Source organism: Suncus etruscus, chromosome 9 (assembly GCF_024139225.1).
Source record: "Suncus etruscus isolate mSunEtr1 chromosome 9, mSunEtr1.pri.cur, whole genome shotgun sequence".
NCBI lineage: Eukaryota > Metazoa > Chordata > Mammalia > Eulipotyphla > Soricidae > Suncus > Suncus etruscus.
Genome location: NC_064856.1, coordinates 67,630,973 through 67,654,661, shown reverse-complemented (window position 1 = coordinate 67,654,661; position 23,689 = coordinate 67,630,973). Strand labels below are relative to the sequence as shown.

At 47.5% G+C, this 23,689-nt stretch overlaps 1 protein-coding gene across 3 annotated transcripts in view; it reads left to right on the top strand.

Moving 5' to 3' along the window:
• Window positions 1–23,689, top strand: part of ABCC8 (ATP binding cassette subfamily C member 8) — a 79,476-nt gene that overhangs the window by 38,157 nt on the left and 17,630 nt on the right. Inside the window, exons 11-22 of one of the 3 annotated variants that reach the window (XM_049781119.1) lie at window positions 699–739; window positions 2,593–2,738; window positions 5,204–5,309; window positions 5,433–5,540; window positions 5,876–5,951; window positions 6,530–6,635; window positions 16,157–16,189; window positions 17,607–17,642; window positions 18,152–18,250; window positions 19,218–19,302; window positions 20,121–20,201; window positions 21,599–21,736. In XM_049781119.1, the coding sequence (XP_049637076.1) occupies window positions 699–739; window positions 2,593–2,738; window positions 5,204–5,309; window positions 5,433–5,540; window positions 5,876–5,951; window positions 6,530–6,635; window positions 16,157–16,189; window positions 17,607–17,642; window positions 18,152–18,250; window positions 19,218–19,302; window positions 20,121–20,201; window positions 21,599–21,736 (1,055 nt within the window). Of the gene's footprint in view, window positions 1–698; window positions 740–2,592; window positions 2,739–5,203; window positions 5,541–5,875; window positions 5,952–6,529; window positions 6,636–16,153; window positions 16,190–17,606; window positions 17,643–18,151; window positions 18,251–19,217; window positions 19,303–20,120; window positions 20,202–21,598; window positions 21,737–23,689 lie in introns of all 3 variants that reach the window. The other 2 variants (XM_049781118.1, XM_049781116.1) reach the window with 2 other exon arrangements.

Below are 23,689 nucleotides of genomic sequence, written 5' to 3'. Positions count from 1 at the left end.
CAAATCATCCCAGCACAGATCTGGGGCTGGAGCAATACCATCGGGTAAAGTGTTCACCTCGAATGAGGCCAACTTGGGTTCTATCTCTGGCATCCCATATGGTCCCTGAGCCTGCCAGGAGTAATATCTGAGTGCAGAGTCAGGAGTAATCCATGAGCACCTCTGGGTATGACCCAAAAATAAAAATAAAAATAGATGTGGGTATAGCTCCTGAACATCTCCGTATATAGACCCAGATCAAACAAACAGAAGAAAAAAAAAAACTAACATAAACTGGAACAAAATACAGGGGTGAAGGCATTTGCCTTGCATGCAATTGAGCCCAGCACCTGTATGGTCCCCCAGGTACCACATACGGTCCTACCTAGAGCGATACTTGAGCACAGAACCAAGAGTAAACCCCTAAGCACTGCCAGTTATGGTGCAAATTTCCCTTCATTATTCACCCCCTAAAAAAATCTCCCCAAACCTTGCATCTCAGGGCCAGAGTTATAGCTAGCAGTAGAGCATTTGTCTTGCATCTGTGAGGCCATGGGTTCAATTCCCAGTACTGTAAAACTACAACAAAGCCAAATTCACATCTTAGAAACTTGAGACAAGAATCCTCAGAAAAGCAAGATTTGCTCCCACCCCACCCACACTCCCTGCTGGCTGCTGCTCTGCCTCCTGACCCTTCTCTCTCCTCTCTTCCTCTGCAGTCTTCATGAACACCGCCATCCCCATTGCTGCTGTCCTCATCGTAAGTGGAGCCTCTTCAGCTGGTGGAGACTGGGGGGTGGCTGGGGTCCATAGTGAGGGTTTTTCTGCACCCCCAATTCAGATGGCCTCTCAGCTGGGCTTGAAATAGGGTAAGGGGTTGAACATGTGTATAGAGAAGGGCCTCCCTAGCCTGGACAGCCCAGTAGAGAAATTTCATCTGTAGAGAAATAACACTTTTTAAAATATGCTCTTAGGCTTAACTCTGCCCATTGCAGCAAGTTTGCTAGAGGAATGTGGGGACGCTCAGACAGGAAAGCATAAGAACTCAGAAAGCTCCGCTCTTCCCCTGGCAGCATCTGCACTGCACTGCACTGCACTGTCAGGCTTTTTTCCCCCACTGAATACAGAATAAAACATTTTCTACAAAAATAGCATTGTGCTGCACTTGCGATTCTGTCACCTGCCTTTCGAGATTTAAGAATATGGCAGTGAGGGACTGGAGAGATAGCATGGAGGTAAAGCGTTTGCCTTACATGCAGAAGGTTGGTGGTTCGAATCCCGGCATCCCATATAGTCCCCTGAGCCTGCCAGGAGCGATTTCTGAGCATAGATCCAGGAGTAACCCATGAGCACTGCCAGGTGTGACCCAAAGAAAAACAAACAACAACAACAACTGTAGCAGGTCAGCCCCTGAAGAGGTTGACTGATGGAGGGATGGAGAATGAGGCCCTTTTCTTCCAGCTCGGAGCACGCATCTGCCACCCTGTCTAGCCCACGGTTCTGAGGTGAAACGGCGGGTAAACAGCTCGCAGACAATCAGGCTCGTGGAAATATTTGCTTTATTCGGATGGACAAAACTGAAGTCCAAAGACTCAGATTCAGTTCCAGCCAGCAAAAAGCCCTCGCCTTCCACAGACCCTTGCTCTTATCCTCCAGAGTCAGGTCCCACCCAATGGTGGGATCAGATACCAACCAATGGTGAAAGCAGAATCAGGTCCTACCCTAGGGTGGGGGCAGAATGCCAGGTCACACCCTAGGGTAGGGCACAGATTAGGGTGAGCAACATAGTAATCCCCCAAAATATTTACATACACAACAAACAACAACAAAAAATATGGCAGTGATCATTTGCCACATTGGGAAATAACACAATGGGCAGTGGGTTGGCCTGGTCTCTGTGTGAGTTAAGGTGGCCTGAGGACCCCCCCAGCCTGGAGCCCCTGACCCCTGCACTCCCCTTTAGCCCACCCAAACCCAGTACAGAGCAGTTCTTTTAAAAGAAGGCACAGCTTTTCTAGGGGTCAATGTCCTGCTGTGGCCTTGAGCTCACAGCCTGTCAGGCAAGCCTTCGAATTCACCATATGGTTGACTAAATGGGTGGGGTCTTTGGGGAATACTGGATCATAGAGACCACTAAGCCAGTCAGTGGAGGCAATGGGGTGGGGGTTAAGGCAAGCAAACATGGGGAGGGTGGGTTGTAATGTTTGTGTCTATTTTTCCTTGCACTGAGGACTGGCTATCTGAGGAGGGAGCCTCATCAAACCCGAGGGTCCCTCCCTGCACTGTAGCTTCAAGATTTGGACTCTCTTTGAGAAGCAGGAGGGAGGAGTCTCTGACCCAACAGTCCCCTTCTGCCCTCTTTCAGCCCTCTCGTTTCCTGCCAGGGACTGAGCTGCTAAACTGGGCATCTACTCTGACACAACACATACACACAACACACACACATGCACTCTCACACACAGACAATTGTACATATACTCACATGCATGCCCACTAACACTTGCACACACATAAATACAAATGCACACTCATATAACTCTCACACATGTACTCTTACACACACTCACATACACACACTTTCCTCTCCTGTATTATTTGTGCCTCTGTCTACAGACCTTTGTGGGCCACGTCAACTTCTTCAAAGGCACCGGCTTCTCCCCGTCAGTGGCCTTCGCCTCCCTCTCCCTCTTCCACATTCTGGTCACGCCACTCTTCCTGCTGTCCAGCGTGGTCCGGTCGACTGTCAAAGCTCTCGTCAGGTGAGGGTCTGCAAGGGCCCTGGGAGGCCCCTGAACTGCCATGGCCACAGTGGCTGTCAGAATGCCCATTTATTTGGTATCCAGCCGTGGCTCCACCACTTCCCAGGCCCCTCCAAAGCTGCTCCCAGGACACAGACCAGCAGGGCTCCCTCCCTACTGTCCCCAGCACTAGATGGTCTGCTTACAGACCTTCAAGGTGCCCTGTGAAAGCACAGAAGCCCAGTGCTGCTCCTTGGTTCAGTTTCTCCCTCCAGAGCCTCCCATAACAAGCACCTCCCCTACCCCCGAGTAGTGACCCCTGGATATTTCAGAAGCTCCCACTGAATTCTTGCCTTGCCCAAAATGAATAACCTCTGTTCTCCCCATTGGTTCCACACCTCCACAACCCTTTTGGGGTAAAATCTTCCTCCACTGTAATGACCCAGACTGCCCCCACAGAGGGGTCTGGGAGAATTGTGGGACAGAGAGAGTTGGGGGGTAGATGCATAGTTGCATTTATTTGGAGAGATGGAAGGAAAAGGAAGCCTGTAGCTCTGGGTGAGAGAGAGAAAGAGAGAGGTACAGAGAGAGACAGAGCGAGTATCATCTTGCTGATGTTTTATCTCAGGCACCCCCAACCCCCCTTCAGGCTCTGATCCAGTCTTTTCTGCCCCCCCCCATTCTCCTTTTTATAGTTCAGGCAGTTGTCAGTTACAGAGGAACATGTCCCACTCCAGGGGGATGAGTCCTAGTCCAACTGCCATTACTATATTGATTAATTCCCTCCATCAACACCCCTTGTTTCTACATGTTGTGTCCCCCCAATTGACCTGTAGCTCTGAGGGGCCTTCTGGATCCCTGTAGAGCCTCCCATGAGCCCTCTAAGAAATAAGAACCTGAAGGAGATGACTGAGGTTCTGACTGGGAAAAACATGAAGATCTTTTGGGGTGTCCTTGAAAGCAAGGCCCATGAGCTGGTTCAGTTCTTTCTCCTCAAATCTGGAGCGAGGCAGTAACAACCTGAACCCCAGTTTTTTGAGCCTGGTGAGAAGTAGCGGGGCATCTCAGGCTACACTGGCATGTCCTGGGCAGCTGACAGGACCTGGAGGAAAGATACCTGATACAAAGAGTCAGAGATGGGAGGGGGCTTTATCAGAACTTTATCAGAGCAATATCTGACCCAGAAATGGATTCACTTCCAGGGCAGGTCTAGGGTGCCTCAGCACTGTGACTGCTAAGGGTCACCCCTCCTACCCACAATACCCCCATCCTCTGCCCCCCATCTTTGTGATTCTCTGTGGAAGCCAGAGATTCCAGAATGCTGCACCTGTTGGAAATCCCTTGTCTGACCCTGAAGTATTTCCATATGGAAACTCACTTTTACCGTGGGAGCTGAGACCTTTGCATAGAGGGAGAGGAGAAACTGATCTCTAAGGTGGGGAGTCATAAACCCTCAAGCTTTACCCCGAGGCCACCAGATCCATAACGTGCACAAGGACAGAAGAGAGGCAGCTAGGGACTGCTGGTTTGCAGCAGTGTGTGGGTAGAGAGGGTCACATGCCAGTTGTCTTCTCGGACCTCCTTTAGCTCCTTTAACTCCCAAACTAGTCCAGCTTTGAGAGTTGACTGACTTGTCTGACCCCAGGGCCTTTGGACTTTTCTTAAAAGAGGGGAAAAGTGTAGACAAAACATTCTCAAGCTTTCCAGAGCTGCCCAGCCCAAGAGGAGAAAGAAAGGATCAGAAACTATGCCTGAGGCATCTCTGGGTCCCAAGGGAAGTTCCTAAGGGTTCTCTGGAAACTCTTCCCCCCCTCATAAGCATAGAGTACACCTTGCCACTTCACTAAAGAGCAATGAATAAATAATACATAAATATTATTATAATAAATATTATAATAATATTTATTAAAAAAACCATTTAACACTGTGGCTAATATGATCAAGAAATACTGGCTACTGGGGCTGGAGAGAAAGTACTAGGATTATGCTCTACATGTGACTGATCCTGTTTGATCACTAGCACTGTATTGGATCCCCCAAGCCCTGCCAGGAGTGATCCCTGAATAGAGCCAGGAGTAGGTCCTAGGCATTTCTGGGTGTGGCTAAAACATAACAATAAAGCATAGCCAGTATTTGCTATTAATAACCAATCCTGATCCTTACTAACCTCAGTTCAAACCAACCTTAAGTCTCACCATAACTGATAAAGCCTTTCAGTTCTCATATCCCAGACTAAACAACTTTTACATGCAAACATCCCTCCAACTACCCATTCTCCTCCTAACCTCTAGCAGAAGAGTCAGCCCTCACAAATTATCATAGCATGCCCCCATCACAGGATCCCCCTTTTCTCTGGCTTCAAGGGAGGGAAACACCTCAGTGTCCAGAGCCACTCTTTGCTCCTATCTCTCAAGCCATACCATCTTCCCTCGCCCCTGCCCTTTGCTCTGGCAGGGGTGTGGGGGGTCCCTGTGCTCTCTCTGCAGCGTGCAAAAGCTGAGCGAGTTCCTGGCCAGTGCAGAGACCAGAGAGGAGCAGTGTGCACCCCGGGAGCCAGCGCCCCAGGGCTCAGCCTGCAAGTACCAGGCAGTGGTGAGCAGCTGCATCAGCTCTTGCTATCTTGCATTTCTCTCTAATGGCAGCCACTTGCTCTGCTTTCTCCAATCTTCCTTCCCTTCCCTGCCAGGGTCCCTTACCTCTCTCTACTGTCCCCAGCCCCTCAAGGTGGTGAACCGTAAACGTCCAGTGAGGGAAGATTGCCGGAGCCTCTCACAGAGCCTGGCTCCTGGTGTGGATGGGGATGCTGATAACTGCTGTGTCCAGGTGAGTCCTAGAGCTCAATCCTAGAGCCCCCTGACCCTGCTCCATCCCAGCCTCAGGAGCAGGAGGGAGCTAAACAGCTACAGGGCCAGAGATCTGAGTGTTAAATCCTCAGCCCTTGGAGGCCCACAGCCTGCCTGGATCATCTGGGTGTCCCAAGACCAGGCATACAGCCTCTCTGGTCTTCCTCTGTAGGAGAGGGACTTTCTGGTCTTTCCTATCCTGGGTCCAGAAGGGGATGGCCTAAAAAGTGATTTGTGGGGAAAGGAAAGATAAGAGACTGTGGCTGAGAACTTCAGGTGCCTTACTGTGCTTTTCTGGGTGCCCTCTCAATGAAGATCATTGGAGGCTTCTTCACATGGACCCCTGATGGAATCCCCACACTGTCCAACATCACCATCAGGATCCCCAGAGGTATGTTCTAGGGTTGGGTATCATGTCCCCAGGGTCCCTATCTGTGTTACATTGACTATTAGGTGAGAACAAGACAGATGAGTATGTGCTGTGTGCTTGCTCTTGGAGGGCGCTCTCAGGTCTGCGTCTTGGAGAGGAGTTTCATCTCCAAGGCTACATATTCTTGGGAGCACAGTACAAGGGCAAGGTAAGGTCAAAACTCCTAAAAATCAAAATGCTTGTGAATTGGAGTGACTATTCTCTACAGAGCAGATCAGAGTCACAGTCTTTCAGTGAACAGGATCCCTTGGGACAGAGAGTAGGGACACAATCTGACCAAGATTAGAAAAGCATGGAGATGATGTAGATCCTGGACCCAGGGGAACCTGGTTGAGGACCATAAGGACCTGAGATCACAAGGGAAGGCACTGGACAGGAGGGGTGCTGGGAGCCCTGGAGGTTTCTAGCAGGAAGGGCTCAAAGAGGAATGGACTCCCTGGGGATTTCGGGTGAAAGGAAAGTTCAAGGGGCCCCAGGGTGGGAGGCTCTGCCTATCTTTTGAATGGGGCTTTTGTAGACTCCCACTGGTTTTTCTACAGGCCAGCTGACTATGATTGTGGGACAGGTGGGCTGTGGCAAGTCCTCACTCCTCCTCGCCACCCTGGGAGAGATGCAAAAGATCTCAGGTGCTGTCTTCTGGAACAGGTATCAAAGGCATCCTCAGAGCCCTGGTAGTAGAAAGAGACCCCATAGCCCTCCTTTCAACTCTCCCTTACAGAAAAGATGATGGCACACATTTATTTTTGTGCATCCACTGTATGTGTGGTGAGTGCTCAAGAAATGCAGTTCATAGTCTCTGTAGACATCATCAGTGTCTGTTAAACCCTTACTAAGTACTTTGTTTAATGCTCTGCATGGTTTTATCCTTATAACAACCAGTCAAGTAAGTACTGAGAACAGTTTCCATTGTATCAATGAGAGTCACACTAGGAGCCTGAATTCACCCAGTGGAATAAGTGACAGAGCTGGAATCTGACTGGTTCAGTTTGACTCCAACACCCATGCACACCTCCCACTATGGGGAGCTTACCAGAGCAGCCACTTCCGGCCTACCATGGTCATTAGCAAAACAGAGACAGAGTCACTCAGGGGGTGTTGAAAGGAATCAGATAACCCAGAAGAACATGGGTTTCTAGGCAAAGATCACTATCTTAATTAAAAAGCCAGAACCCCAGGCAAGGTTCATCATGAATCTATTATTTATAGCCACCTGTCTAAAAAGCACTTGCCTCTAGCTGATAAAAGATACATGTAAAAGAGTAGCTTCTGAAAAAGCAGAGAAAGAGCAGTCATAAGAGGAGGAGGAGGAGGTGAAAGATCTTTGAAACCTAGTGGACAGTGGACAATCTGCTGCAGGCAGAACAGTTTGTCATGGCCATTGGGCACGGAAGCTACAGCCTGTTCAGCAGAGGGGTCAGCTTACCCCAGGCGAGTGATCCTTCAAGATGGCAGGTTTTCCAGGAGCATGACTACAACACTGAGCAGAAAAATCTTGGGGGCAGGAGTGAATACAGCGGTTTGCCTTGTACAGAGCTGGATTTGATCCCCAGCTCCCTTGTTAGTCCGTCCCCAAGTCCACTCTAAACACTGAGCCCAGAGTAAACTTTGAGAACTTCCAGGACCCCAAAACCAAACTAAAAATATAATAATATTAATAATAATAACATGAAAGATCTTAGTCCAATATCTGGATATCTGCAGGCACCCCATTTTCTGCTTTGCCACATGTCACCTAATTGTAGTGTAACCCACAGACAAGTCCTTGCCTAGGTGGGACTCTGGGCTGGAGATGAGTAGTTGGGTTTCTCCAGACCTCAGCCTCTTGAGACTTCCATAGGGAATGTGGTATGTTTGCATGCAGAGGGATCTCTGCCTCGCTTCCTACTTGTTCATTCAGGAACATAGTCAGCAACAATCAGAGCTTATTTCCAACTGTGTGCTCAAGAATCACTCCGGAGAGATAGCACAGCAGTAGGGCGTTTGCCTTGCATCAGCTGATTAGAACAGATGGTGGTTCGAATCCCAGCATCCCATATGGTCCTCCATGCCTGCCAGGAGCAACTTCTGAGCACAGAGCTAGGAGTAACCTCTGAGCACCGCTGGATGTGGCCCCAAAATCCCCTCAAAAAAAATCACTCCTGGCTGGGGTCTAGGAACTATATTGGATACAGGAGATCAAATCAGGGTCAGCTACTTGCAAAGCAAGTGCCTTAACCCTGTAGTATTTCTCTATGCCCCCACAGACAGAAAAGGAAAGTCCATTGGATTTGGGTCATGTTTTCAGTTCTTTGCACTAACTTGCCCCTTAGAGCTTTGTCAAAAAGTTGACCCATGGCAGAGAGGGTATCCATGATGAGAAGCCAATCCCATGGATCTGTGGCTGAACTGGAATTGATTGGGCATGTACAATAGTGTAGAACAGCCCCTTGAAGGGTCCACTGACTGAGGCTGGGATGTGGTGGTAATATCCCATTTCATAGAAGTAGGAGCTGGGTTTAGAGATGTTGAATGGCTGACTCATCAGCTCTGGGAGCCGCTCCAGGACAATTATTGAGTACCGCTCCTGAGTTGGACACTGTGTTAGGCACTTCATTCTCCAGAGAGCAATGTGGAGAAGCAGTTCTCACCTGCCAGGTCCACTGCCAGCAATCCCAGGAATGCAAACATACCCCACCACTGGGCAGAGCCTTTGTGTAGGTGCTCATGGCCCTGACCTCGCCGCCTCTTTCTCATTAGGGGTAACTAGGGGTCATCTTTTGGCTCTGTTTTTAGGAAGGGAGCTGGTAGGGGAAGAGTTCTCATTTCCAGGGTCCTCTTTGTTCTCCTCTACAGAGTACTTCTCCTCCCACATATAAACAGGCATGTAAGCATGGCTTGTAGCTCACCCTGGGAAGCTGATATAATTTGTAGGTGTCTCAGCTCTTTGGCCACAGGCTAATGCACTCACTTACTTCATATTTATTGAGCACCCACTGTGTATGGACCCCTGGCACCGCACTAGGATTGCAAAAAGATTAAGACAAAGCCCTTGTTTCTGAGTGAGGACAAAAGCTATCAGCACCACTGTGAGCTCTGCAGCCCTACAGAGAAAGCTCATTGTGTATGTGGCTTTTGAGTCTTGAAGGATGATGGTTGATCAGAGGAGCTTGGCAGAGTGGGAGAGGAGATGCTCCAGGTAGGGGGAACAGCTTGGGCAAAGGCCCAATAATGTGAAAGTTCCTACAGTAGTGGAGGTGGGGGAAAGTGAAACTTAGCCTAGGAGGGACTCAAGTGGAGAGCATTTGCCTTGCATGGGTTCAATCCCTGTTACCGGTCATGTCTCAAGCACTGAAAGCTGTGGCCCTGGTAGCTCTTGAAATATTAAAAAATAAAGTGTATCCTAGACAGGAGCAATAGCATAGTGGTGTGGGACACTTGCTTTGCACATAGCCAACTGGATTTGATCTCCAACATCCCATATGGTTCCAAAGCATAGTAAGGTATGATTCCTAAGCAAAGAAACAAGCATAAGCCTTGAGAAGTACTCAGTATGAGGCCAAACACACACACATACCAAAAAAGAAAAAAAGACAAGTATTACAAAGGCTATAGAGGAATCATGCTGAGTGAGACACATGGGGCTGGCAGAGAGGACTGTGTAGACCCGGTCCAATTGGCTTTCTCTGCTGATTGTCTCTCAACATCTATGACACATGCACAAACCCATTTCTGAACAACAAGACAAAAAGTAGGGCTGAGTGGTGAGGGCCCCCTCCATTCCTTGCAGATAACAAAGGGGATGATGTCTTTGCAATGTGAGCCAAGAGCAGCTTAGCACCTAACTTCCCTCATGTCCCCAGCTCAAGGCGAGGGTGATGATTTTCATCCACCCCAGGTCCAAACCTAGAGATCCGGCAGTCAAAGGAAATTTCAGAAGGCTCAGAACACTGGATAAAGACTTCTCTAGGAGTCTCGTTGAACAAACTCTTTCAGGGAGTCTAAGCAAACTCAAGGCTCTAAGTCTAAGCAAACTGAGCTCTAAACTTTGGGCAACTCACAATTTTCTCTACCATTTTTTCCTGGTTGCTCATGACCTTGACGCGAGACTTAACCTAGCCCATAGCAAAGGGCCTAAAAATATTAGAATGCTATTCTTTAACAATGCATGCCTGTGCCAAGAACAAATTTTCCCCGTTGGTCTTTAATTATCCCAGCCTGTTTCCCAAGAGAGATGTAGTTAGCTCCCAGGAGAGAAAAAACCAAATTCCCTTAGTTTCCTCTGCATCCATAGCACCTTTGCTAAATGAATTCACTTTCTAAATGATGAATCAAGAGTAGCATGACCTACCACATACTGGTGACAAATGTGTATTTCCATCTCTTTCTTCCCCACATGTCTCAAACTAAGCTATTCCCCTAACTGAATGAATGACTGTGGGCGTTCACCTCACTCTGTACAAAGGTGCCTCATTTTCTTTTCCTCCACTTTTTGTGTGCCACCATGGATGTTGCATTTATTTATTTATTTATTTATTTATTTATTTATTTATTTATTTATTTATTTTTTACAAATTGAAGGTTTATGGCAACCTTATTCCAAACAAGTTTGCAGGCGCCATTTCCCTTCAGTCTGTGTTCACGTCCCATCTGTCGCTTTTAATTAAGGTGTGTGCATTATTTTTTTTAAAACATGTCACTGCCTGCTAAATATAGACTGCAATACCTTACAAACAGACCTTTTTTTATGCACAGGCAAACCAGAAATCCTGTGACTTAATTTACTGCCACATTTGTGTTAAAGCAATGGTTGGGGACTCAGTGGTGGAGTATCCCAGATGTCCCTGTTCTGGAGTGATCTGAGCATGCCTCCATCTCCCACATGGCACAAACTTCTTGAAGACAGGCCTAGAGGTCAAAGGCTCAGCATAGGATGTACCTATTCATGCAATACTTTGGGCTAGCTACTGAGAAGACTTGGTGTTTGCTTGCAGGGAGCTCGCAGATCAGGGGTGGAAGGGACAGAGGGGGTAGCAGTGGTGTGCAGGCAGCAACCTCCCTCACTGTGGGCCAGAGGAGAGTCCATGGGGGAGTGGGGGAGCTCTCCACCTGAAGCAGATTCTGTTCCCCAATTTCTTCCCTACCTCTCTTCCCTGTCTCAAGGGAGAGGCCTCTGGAGGCCAAATCTTCTGTTGAGAAAAACCCACTAGTGTGCCTGCCTCCCAGCTCAGCACCTCACCAGCCTGGGAACTTATGCACTCGCTCCTTAATCTTAGAGAGAAAAACATTTTTATAGAACAGAAAATACACTCCGATGAAATGCTTTCCCTAGAAATAAAAAATAAGACCATTAATGTGCTCAGGAGAAAGGCTTTAAATGTCCTCAGGGAGCCATTAGGAAGCAAGGCCTCAGGAAAGCAGAGGGGGTTGGGGGTGAGAACAGGCACCTTCTGAATGCACAGATGCCTCCCTAGGGCTCCCTGTTCATGCCTGCCCCCATCTCAGCCTCCCCTCCCCTTCCCCATAACTTCCCCTAACAAGGCTTCTTCATACAAAATATCCTTAAAAAAATAAAAGCTATTTTATGGTGGCCAGAGTAATAGTACAGTAGGTAGGGCATTTACCTTGCATGTGGCTGACCTGGGTTTGATCTCTCGTATCCTATATGGTTCCCTAGCCTGCTAAGATTGATCTCTGAGTGCAGAGCCTTTAAATAGTAAGCACTGAGCATTACCAGATATAGCCAGAAGGAGAATAACAACAACAACACAACAACAACAACAAAATCGGGGGAAATATTTCTGAATTATTTGTTCAAAAACTTAGCAGGGAATAACATTTTTAGTATTCTTTTTAAAAATTTTATAAGGTTTTTATTGAATCACCATGAGATACATTTACAAAATTGTTCATATTTTGGGCCATACCTGACAGTGCTTGGAGGGCCCAGAAGTGCTGGAATCAAACCCAGGCTCTGAATGGAAATCAGGTCCCGACGCCTGACTGCAACACTCATGCACTGGCCTCCTGAGCTATCTCCTCTGCCCCCTCATATCAATTCTGTCCCATCATATTGACTCTTTGCACCTGAGGCTTGTCCTGGGCCTGCCCCAACTATCGTTGCCATTCATGAGACTAAGGAGGATATTAGGAGGTAAGAAATCTATAGGCTGCTTTCAGAGCTGTCCAGTGTGGTGGGATCTACCCATACAGTTCCCTGAGCCTCTGGGGTGCATGCATGGGCATACCTGAGGGTCCTGGAGGGGGTATACAGAGCAATGGGTAGACCTGAAGAGAAAGAACTATGTAGTGGTGATAAGCCAGGTTTGGCCACCACCTGATGTCTGGTTCTTGCCTGCTTCCTGTGTGACCTTGGGCCAGCTACTTCACCTCTCTGATGGTCACATCCCATTCTGAGTTTTGGCATTAAGGAACCTATAACATAGGGGTAGGGTAACATCTCATGGCAGAAAGGCCTGTCCGGAAGGGATGTGTGCACTTTGGACATGTACTAACTCCAGCATCCTCTTCCTACCTCTATCTCTATTTTCATGTCTTTCCATTTACCTTCTTGCTGGATCTGCAGTGAGTCCTGCCCATTTGTTCCCCTTATGCCTGCACCTGTGGGCCAGACACTGAGCTCAAGGATGATTTCCCTTATCCCCTACCCCACAACCTTTTTCAGCCCTCTATGAGCTGTGTGTATTCTCCAAGCATGGCTGGGGCATCTGCATTGCCCCCTAATGTTGTGAATGAGTTTCACAACCAGTGAGCAGAGATGCCCTTTGAGTTCAAAAGTCAGAGATGCCACACTGCCTACCTTCAGGAGTTGTCACCACCTCCATCCAGAAACCCTCACCCCAGACAGAGCCCTTTTCTTTGTCTTCACTTTCTCAACACTCCCTTCATGGTTCTGATCATGGAGCTTAAATGAGGCTTTTTTGTTGTTGTTCACATGTCTTCCTCCTCCAGACTATTTTTTTATTTTTTTCTCATATTCTACAAGAATGCACAAAATTTGAAATCATACACAAGTGTAAATATTTAGAAAAGGCCTTAAAGACTGACACCCAGTTAGTCTTTGCTCTCTCTGCTTGCATTGTCTGTGCAGACTGACCCTTGAAATTGCTTCTTCTTCTCTTTTGACCACACAACTTCCTGACTTCTGTTCTTGCCTCATCCTCTCAACACTCCCAGAGCCCCTCAGGGGCAGGCTCAGTGCCTAAATTAAGCATGTCTGTACCCTGCTTATAGCTGGCTGAGAAGAAGGGCATATGTTTGGAGACCTGAGTGGATTGTTCTTGGGTTCAGTGTGGTCCCAAGGGTGTAGGCAGGAGGAATAAAATGACCTCCCCAAAAAATATCCAGGAGAAAAATAGTACCATATGCAACATATGGAGGGCAGCAGAGGTGTTGGGGCCATACCCAGTGGCACTCAGATCTTTATTCTAGTTCTGTGTTAAGGGTTCATTCCTGATAGGGCTCTGGGACCATTTATGGTGCTGGGGATTGAATCCAGGTTGACTCCCTATAAGGCAAGCACCTCATCATATACCATATCATTTTTTTACTTTTTGTCTGTTTTGGCTATATGTAGTTACTTTCAGGGTTTACTCTTGGCTCTGTGCTCAGAAATAACTCCTGGTAGGCTCAGGGTCTAATTTAGGAAGCCAGGGATCAAACCCAGGTTTGCCATATGCAAAGCAAACACCCTACCCGCTGTGTTATCACTCCAACATTGATTTTTTTTTCACATTTTAGATTACTGTATACCCACCCAAACCTCCACAAAATTTGGGGATACTGGAACTGCCTGTAAATAAGAAAAGGAACCTGGATTCATACCCCAATTTTCCTTCTTCCTAGTCATGTAATTCTGGGCACATCAGGCAAACTCTTAGCCTCGATCTCCCCATCTGAAAAATGGGATGGAGACACCCCTGGTGGAAGATGGTTTTAAGGAGGAAAAGAAAGCTAGCAGCCTGCAATGGGGTGCAGTCTTCCCCTCCTCTTGTCCAGTTGATTAACGTGTTTACAATCTCCATTTATTCCCAAGCTATGTGGAGCCTGATAAAAGATGTTCTTCCTGCCCTAACAACCCCTGGAGATAAAAGACTCACCCAGGAGCTGATTAGAGAGGAAGGTAGTCCATTATAAGTGCTAATTGTGAGGCCCAGATAATCTGCAAACTGAGTTAAGGGCCAGGAGAGCTGCTCCCATGCTGAGTCCTCAGGGAAATATAACTCAGATGCAGGAGAGATTCCTCTTCTGCCTGTCCATTTCAGCCCAGGGAATTCAGGAGATGCTATCAAGGCTGGGTTGTAGAGGTGGAATGTATAGCTTCAGGTTTCTTATCTCTGTGTTCTCCATTTTTCATCTGTCTCAGTCCCCAGGGTCTGTAAATGACAGCATTATGATGATGAGAGAACAGGAGGTCAACTCAGGTTGAGAACATGTAATGAGACCCACCAAGATCAAGAACCAGGAGCAAAGAGGGAATTATAAATCGCTCAGTGTCTCTATTCAGTTCTGGTCCTGAGCAGGGAACAGAAAGCAGCCTTTCTCTGGGTTCTCTCCATTACTGTTGTCATCTGGTCTTGGTCTTCCTGACCAGGAGGCATCAATCAGAGCTTTGCACTGAAACCACAGTGCTGCTGTGTAGTGAAGTCCTTGAGAGCATGAGTCTTGGAGGCAGGGTTCTTTCTGCCACTGACTGGCTGGGAGACTCTCGGCAAGTTATTATGCCTCTCTGAGCTTTTCTATTCCCCCTCTGGGAATCATCAGAATGACCCTCTTTCCTAGGTTATTTTAAGCTTTCAAAGAGATGCTCTATCACAGTACTTATGGAAGGTTAATGAAAATAAGCTAGTTTTTATATTTTTTTCCTTTTAAAAACTTTATTTATTGATTGATTGGTTTGGAGGCCACACCCAGCAGTGCTCAGGTTCTGCACTCAGAAATCACCCCTGGTAGGCTGGGGGACCATATGAGATGCCGGGAATCGAATCAGGTCCCTCCAGGGTTGGCTGCGTGCAAGGCAAATGCCCTACCACTGTGCTATCTTTCCGGTCCCTATTTTCATATTATTAAAGTAAGATCAGTATGAAAAGAGCACTTTTGCCTTTCTCCAAATAGTGGATATTAGAAGCACACATTTCATTAGCTGTTTCTAGAAGACTGAAAGATGGCCTAGGATGAAAGAAAGAGAGCAGACAAAGTTGACACCAGAATTCAGGTCACTTAATTCAGTTTTTAATTTGTTGTAGTGATGGTTTGGTTTTTGGGTCATTCCTGGATGTGCTCAGGGCTTACTCATAGCTCTGTGCTCAGGGGTCACTGATGGGGCTCAGAGAACTGTATTTGGTAGTAGGGATTTAAACGGTCAGGCTTTATCTTTTCATACTAGGACAGTTGTCTATTACAGGGGGACATGTCTCAGTCCAATAGCCTTTACAGGGTGGGGGGGCGGATACACTACAGATACATTGATAGTAATCCCCTTGAATACATTAATATGCAAATACTTACCTACCTTACTACTGTACTATCTTTTTGACCTTCCTTCGGTATTTTTCAAAATATTATTTGGGGCATCAGAAAGATAGTACAGCAGGTAAGGTAGTTGCCATGCCTGTGACTGACCTCAATTCTTAATCCCTGAACACAGAACCCTGAGCTTGACCAGGTATGACATATTAAAAAAAAAAAAAAAGAAAAAAGAAAAGCATTTTATTGTGATGGAGAGTATGAAAAAAAAATTTCATGACATTTATGCATTGCTAGATGAATTGGGGGAGAACCACCAAAAAAATTTACACATCTTGACTATACACAGTGCATCTACTATTTAGTATACTTGCAATTCCATTATTACAGTGAGTGGGTCCCTCTGTATAAGATGAGAGAAATAAGACCTTGGAAAAGTCTTTTGTCTCAAGAGCTTTCATTATCTCAGCTAGAAAGTGTGCATTGGTGCTAGGAACACAGGTTTCACCCTGGCTCTTTGGAGAGCATCTGGCCAATTGTTGTGGAGACAGAAGATCCATTTCTGCTTCAGGAAGAGGATCCCCTGAAGCCTCTGAGATGAGACTGGGTGGAAGGACTGAGGGAGGTTTCCCTCCCCCCCCAAAGTCCTGATGATCTAGAATGGAAAGTAACCATGCTATTCTGTCCTCTTTGTGTCCCAGCAGCCTTCCTGACAGCGAGATGGGAGAGGACCCCAGGTACTGTCTCAGAATTGTTGTAGGGATAGATCACCAAAAGGAAAGAAGGGTGGTTATTGAATTCAGGGTGTGCAGCTCACCCAGGCTTTGTAAGTGTTCATTTCCAGCTGGGAGAAAGGACACACACACAGACTATAACAAAACTTGTGGTTTCCAAAGGGCCCCCGAAGCTTCAGCCTTTTGGGGATTGAGATGTCTTTGGAAATGAGGTGTCCATCAGAAAATAGACCCAGGTTGCCTGGAGGCTGGTAGAAAAGGAGAGGGGACATGAACTGTCATAGGGTTGGACTTTCACCCGAGTCACAGTGATGTAGAAGAATAAGATAGTGGTGATGATGGGTCAGCCTTGTGAAGATAATAAATGCCCTGACATGGAAATGAACTATGCTGGGAGAGGACAATCAGAGAAAATATGTCTGAGAAGGTCACAGGGCAATCATTTAAAATCCATAGTGAGAAACACTGTCAGGAGGGACAGTGTGTGTCAGGAAAGAGAGAATATGCAGAACTCCCCTGCACTGTGTTTGGGTCTAAAAGCTGTACGGGCAATAGAATAATGAGATCCAAGCCTCCTAAAGCCCTCACAGCTTGTTCCCCTTGCAAGAACAAGAAGGACACTCTGGGAAGGGGGGAAGGAGTGACATCTGTGGGCAGGCTGATGCAAATTTGTCAATAAGTTTAATCTTCTGAACTTTGTGTCTATCTCCCATGAGGTCCCACTGTTGGGGACTTTTTCCACCCTCTTTTTCACCTTGTCCCCAAGTGCCAACAAGTGATGACAGGCCCAGCCTTTGTTGCCCCAGTGACTATAGTTCCTGAGCCAAAAACCAGACCTGATGCATGACAAACACAGACGTGTGCATGAGGACAGAGTAGAAACTCTGGAGGGGCTCTGGGCAGCATAGGAGACAGTGCTGGCCAAAGCTCTCCAGACTCTCCAGGCTCCCCGAAATCCCATGCTTGTCTTTTGCCAAGGTCATGTATGGCCTTCTCAGTGTCATAGTTTCCTAAGCTACAGCCCCCAATGCTCAGATTAAACACTCAGCTCCCAGGGCCTTATGGCACTACATTAACCAGCAGCCTTGTCTGTTTTTGAATATCAAATCATGGTTAGGCCAGCTGGAGCCTCGTAATGGGCCTCTGCTGCAGAAATACCTTCTCTAATGATGCCTTTCCCGCATCCTCCCTTTTAATGGGATTCCCAGAAATTCCCCTCCACATATTTCCCATGTGGAATTCTAACTCTACCCCAGACTCAGGCAGTGGAGGGGTCCTCCAGGATGGTGCATTCATACCTATCCATTCTGCTTTGGTGGCTGCAGACTAGGCCACAGACCAGTCAGGCTGGGTTTGGGGGCTCCCTGTATCCCAGAAAATTGAAGCCTGAAGCCCTATTTATTTTCCTTCCCTGCTGCAGCCCAGAGCGGGAGCCTGTAGCTGACTCAGACATCAGGTACTGGAAGTTTGGAGGTGGGGGTGGAGAGTGCCTACATTCTCAAGTCAGAGATCCCCAGGTTGCAGCCTATTCTGGGGGATTGGGAATGGCGGATGGAGTGTTCAGTCCATACTTTAAACACTGCTCCTCTCTTCACATCAGACTCATCTCTCTCTTTGATTCCTTTTAAACTTCCAAGATAGCATCCCTTTCTCTGCTTTCTGCTGACATCTAAGTGGTTAGAGGGTCACCCCAGGAGGTTGGGACTTGAGATTACACTTGGGCTCTCCCTTACATGTGATAAACTGTAAGAATCAGGGGGCAGGATAACAAAAGGTAGAGGTGAGGGCCCCCACCCCCTAGAGAACCCTCAGAGTATTCCAGGGTATGCCAAACCTGCCTATAGCCCTAAAGAAAGAAGAAGCCATCTTAGGTGATCTCTGCCAGCTGCTTCTTCCCATCATTCCCTCTCCTGCTCTCCTCTGCATGCTGTCAGTGGCCTCTGAGGCCTTCCAACTTTGTTCCAGGAGGAGAGGCCCTGTGGCCTATGCATCTCAGAAGCCCTGGCTGCTCAATGCAACAGTGGAGGAGAACATCACCTTCGAGAGCCCCTTCAACAAACAGAGGTAAAAGCCTCCTTCCTAGAGAGGCAGGTGAAACTAGAGAAAGTCCCCTCCACCCAAAAGTGTCCATTTCTCCCTCTGTCACTGTCCCCATCCATTCTGTCTTTCCACTCATTCTCTGGATTCCAGCCTGTCCCAGATGTTCATCTGGACAGGATTCAGATGTATCTGAGTCTCAGAACCAACCAGCTTCTGCCTTTTCTGGGGGCTCCTGGGAAGGCTGGCCAGGCCCCCTGAATGTTTGGTGAACAAGATTCCCCGCTTTCAATGCCAAGGCCTTGAGCGCATCTTACACTGGCAATAATAACTCAAACATAGACAGATGATGCTCCTGTGAAGTGCCAGGGGCGGAACCGAGCTGCCCCCTATGTCCCCTCTACCCCCGATGTGAGAAGGCAGATGCTATTTCTAACCCCATTTTGTAGCTGGGGAGGCTTGGTCACTTTCCCAGGACTCCCTGGCCATTCAGTAAAAGAAACAATTCAAGGCTGCCTGACAAACAAAAACCTGCCACCCTTCGATGCCCCATGGCCCCTAGCTAGCTCCCGCCCAGGTTGAGAGATTCTCAGGCCAGAGAAGGAAGAGGAGTGTAGGCTGGGCAAATATTTACTGAGCCATCATCATTAGGGCCTGAAGCAACCACTGTGATTTTCCCTGGCAGTGCCCCAATCCTGGGCTCTAGCTGTCGCTGCTCCCACCTCACAAAGCTCCGGGGTCTTCATTGGTCATTTATGCAGGATATTTGCTCCCATCCAGTTTCATCCTTCAAATATTTAACTTGTTCCTTGTTCTGAGGTGGGTGAAGAGCTGCCCTCAGCTCTTTTCATGCTCTCAGTGTTTGCTTGCATCCAAGCAGGGGGCCCATTAGAGCCAAGTCTCAGCCCGAACCCAGCTGCCCAGACACTAATGACCTTGTGCACGTGCTCAGCCCCACTTCAGTGGCCTGAGTGACTGTGTGTCCCTCCTCCAGGTACAAGATGGTCATCGAAGCCTGCTCCCTGCAGCCAGACATTGATATCCTGCCTCATGGAGACCAGACCCAGATTGGGGAAAGGGTTAGTAACAGCCTGCAGTGTTTTTGCAAAACCAATCAAAATCACCACCACCACCAGTGGGCCCCAGGATCCTTCTGGGGAAGCAGGTCACTGGTTTAAAAAAAAAAAAAAAAAAAAAAGGAGAAAACAGGTTGAAGAGCTACCAAAAGTGGGGTCTGTGGGGTCTGAATGAGTCCTTGGGTCTAGGGAAGTTTCTGACCCCTGGTAGATTTTTTTTTTCAGCCACTCCCCATAAAAGGTCAGATCGGCACTTTCTAGCCTGAAGGTGGTTGGCAGCTCCTTCCTGCTGACCCCACAGTTCCCTAAGAGCTGCACTATTCTGTGCCAGAGCCAGGATTTTCCACACAGGATTCTCCTCTACAAACTCAGACAATAGGATTCTCAGTGATTATTCTTGTGTTTGATTTAAATCCCTACTTCCTAGCTCAAAGGGCTGCAGCAAATGCTTGACAAGCAGGAACCCCAGGTTTGATCCCCAGTGTGGTTCTCTGATCGCCAGGAATAACCCTCAAGCACCAAGCCAAGAGTAGTCCTCAAAGCACAACTGGTGTAACCCAATCTCCCTTCCCCCTGACACACATACAAATCCCCATTTCATTTGTCCTGGTTTTCTATGTCAGAGTTCCTGTCTCCTACGTGATGAATTTTCAACTGGGGATCATGCTTCCAACTTCCAAATGAACCCAAGAAAGGTTCATGTTTCTTCTTATTGCAAAGGGAGTAGACTATGAGGTGGAGGAACCAAAATATCAAGCAGGAGTAAGGAGAAGCCCTCCTGAAGGTCTGTGGAATCTAAATGTTCCTCCCTTTGGTGACAGGGCATCAACTTGTCTGGTGGTCAGCGCCAGCGGATCAGCGTGGCCAGAGCTCTCTACCAGCATACCAATGTCGTCTTCTTGGTGAGTCCCCACTGGCTCCTTCCTTGGATGCCTATCACTGCTGTGCTGCAAACATGTACACACATACATACATACTCCATACTGTCTTACATATACACACACATACATATTCCACATTCACTCTATCATATACATACTCGCACACTCACACATATGCACACGTACTCTCACACACTCATGCACTCCACACACACTCTCGTACACACACATAAGCATGCACATTTATACACATGCATACCTCCTATGCTCACATATATATACACATGCTCATAAATACTCACTTATACTATTATGTTTTTACACATGAATATATACATATGCTCAAACACTTAGACAACTAGCACAGACACACTCCCACACATATACCTGCATAAACTTCTCAGTTTAAGAGGCCTCAGTTCTTAGGGATGAATAATACCTATCAGGTCTGGCTTTGTGCAAGATGTCACTGCAGTAGAGAGGAGACCAGGACTCAGCCTGGGGCTCAGGAGCGGATGTAGGATGTAGAAGATCAAGTTCTTTTTTTTTTTTTTTTTTTTTTGGTTTTTGGGTCACACCCGGCAGCACTCAGGGGTTACTCCTGGCTCTATGCTCAGAAATCGCTCCTGGCAGGCTCGGGGGTCCATATGGGATGCCGGGATTCGAACCATGCCTTTCTGCATGAAAGGCAAACGCCTTACCTCCATGCTATCTCTCCGGCCCCAGAAGAGCAAGTTATTAACATAATTATAGGAAGAGGAGAGCACTGGGGAGTGAGTCAAAGTGCAAAATGGCCTGGCAGATCTCCTGGAAACCAGAGAGGTGGGAACTCAGACTGGACAAATGAGAAGTGAGGCTGGAAAGGAAGATGCAGGAGCTATGACAGGCCTTGCTCTATAGGTTAAGGAATTCAAATTTAAGGAGATGACTAGATCCATTTGTGGGAGATAAGAGATAATAGCTGAAGTCCAAAGTGGTTGTCCAAGGTCACACAGTGGACAAACCAATTCTTTTATTTGTTTGTTTGTTTTTGGATTTTGGGTCACACTGGCAATGTTCAGGTGTTACTCCTGGCTCTATGCTCAGAAATCGCTCCTGGCAGGCTCGGGGGACCCTATGGGATGCCAGGATTTGAACTACTGTCCTTCTGCATGCAAGGCAAACACCCTGCCTCCATGCTATCTCTCCTGCCCCGGATAAACCAATTTTTTTTTTAAGGCTAGTGAAGTGAAGCAGTGGGAGTGGAGAAGGAACAAAGAAATCTGTAACTGGCTGTGATTAATTAATTGTAACCACTGCACTCGGACCAGTCCAAACCAATTCTTAAACCAAACCTAAGCATGGAATCTGGTGGGTTCGTGAGTCACTGTGATTACTCACTGTGACTTTCTCCTCCCTCTCCTTTCCCCTCTGCCCAGGATGACCCCTTCTCAGCTCTGGACGTCCACCTGAGCGACCACTTGATGCAGGCTGGAATCCTTGAGCTGCTCCGGGATGACCAGAGGACAGTGGTTCTGGTGACTCACAAGCTTCAGTACCTGCCACATGCAGACTGGGTGAGGGACAAGGGGCTCTCATGGAGATGGCTGAGGCAATAGACAGTAAAACATCTCCAAAGGACCCTGCATGGAGTCTTGGTAGTAAGATGCAAATGTTTGCAAAGCAGCCAGACCTACACTGGCTAGTTCATGCAGGTTGGTTGTGAGGGAGGCCCCGCTGGGCAGGAGTATTCCATCTCACCCCCTAGCTGTCACTGTTCTCATCCTGGCCTGGTCCCCTGTGGGAACCTGCAGAGCTGGCAAGCTGCCTCAAGAGGAAACAAACCCTGTTCTCCTACCTACCTTTTGTGTCCTACCCCTTGAGGTGATTCACCTGGGCCCTGGGAAGATGGGGGACGGGAAGGGAGGATGTCATCTCATTCTCTGCCCTGCTGTGGACCGTGTCAATTAAGATCAGGTGGAAACACAGAAACAAACAATAGCACAAAAGCAGTAGTGACAGAAACTTTCTATTAATAATTGAATGTAAGTTTGTGAAACCTTATGTTAACTAAATTCCTGTAACTCAACATATAGAGAATAGTCAGGACCTGAAACTTTTTTTGAGGGAGGGAGTAAGGAAGGGAAGTAGGGATGGGGACAAGATTTCATTTCTGGTTTGTTTGCTTTTTGGCATGTGTGTGTGAGAGTGTGTGTGTGTGTGTGTGTGTGTGTGTGTGCACGCGCGCGCACGCGCATACCTGGTGTTCTTAAGGCGTACTCCTTGTCTCTACACTCAAGAGCACTCTTGATAGGCTTAGAGGACCATATGGGGTACCAGAGATTGAAACCAGTGGCCCTCGTATAATGCAAGAGTTCTACCCATTGTACTATGGGTCCAGCTCCAGGATTTCATTTCTAAGATAGAAAGTCAATGAGTTTTTAAACCTGAGGTCTGCCTGACTTTGAAATTTGCTCCTGCAATTGACACTCCATGCATGTGCTGTGTGACCCTGCTAATTTCCTCGTAGTTTCCTCATAATTTCCTTCATTGTGGGTAAGATCCTCCCTCTGTTAAAACAAACAAACAAACAATTTTAATTAAAATAAAAGCATTTGGGCCCGGAGAGATAGCACAGCGGCCATTGCCTTGCAAGTAGCCGATTCAGGACCAAAGGTGGTTGGTTCGAATCTCGTTGTCCCATATGGTTCCCTGTGCCTGCCAGGAGCTATTTCTGAGCAGACAGCCAGGAGTAACCCCTGAGTACCACTGGGTGTGGCCCAAAAACCAAAAACAAATAAATAAATAAAATAAAAGCATTTGAAAAGAAGTTATTTCAGGCTGGTGAGATAGTACAGCGGATAAGGCACTTACTTGCCTTGTACACAGTCAACCCAGGTTTGATCCCCAGCATATCATAAGATACCCTGCTCCCCACCAGGAGTGATCCTTTGGTGCAGACCCAGGAGTAGGCACTAAGTACTTCTGGGTGTGGCTTGAGAACAAAGAGTAAAACAAAAATTTAAAAACCTGTTAAAGTAGGTGCAGTGGGTTTGGTTGTGCAGTTGCACAGTGATGAATGAAGGCTGGGTAGTTCAGGCCTCTGTGTAGTCCAAAGAAGGCAAAGCCTGACATGCTCAGGCTTTTAAAGCATCCTTGAACAAGCTCCTGAAACCCTAGGCTGGAGAAAGGGCAGGTCTGAATTAAGGGCAGGTGTCCATGTGTGTGAAACCTGAGTGTTTGCAATAATACAAAGCAGCATGTTGATTCCAAAGAGGTGGAGCTGTGCATTCTTAGACCCACAGGTATTTGCCAACCATAAGGAGCCTCCATGAGCTGCAGTTGAACACTTAGGGTGGCATACCATTAGCCAGTTCTAAGCATGTCTACAGTTGCCACCCATAGATGGAGACGGGTATGCAACCAGGTGTCCTGGCTCTGTAGATCTTCCCATGCTGGTACCCCCACAGTTGTACCAAACTCAACCTTTGGGCACATTGATGAAGTTAGGGTATACACCTGCCACAGGG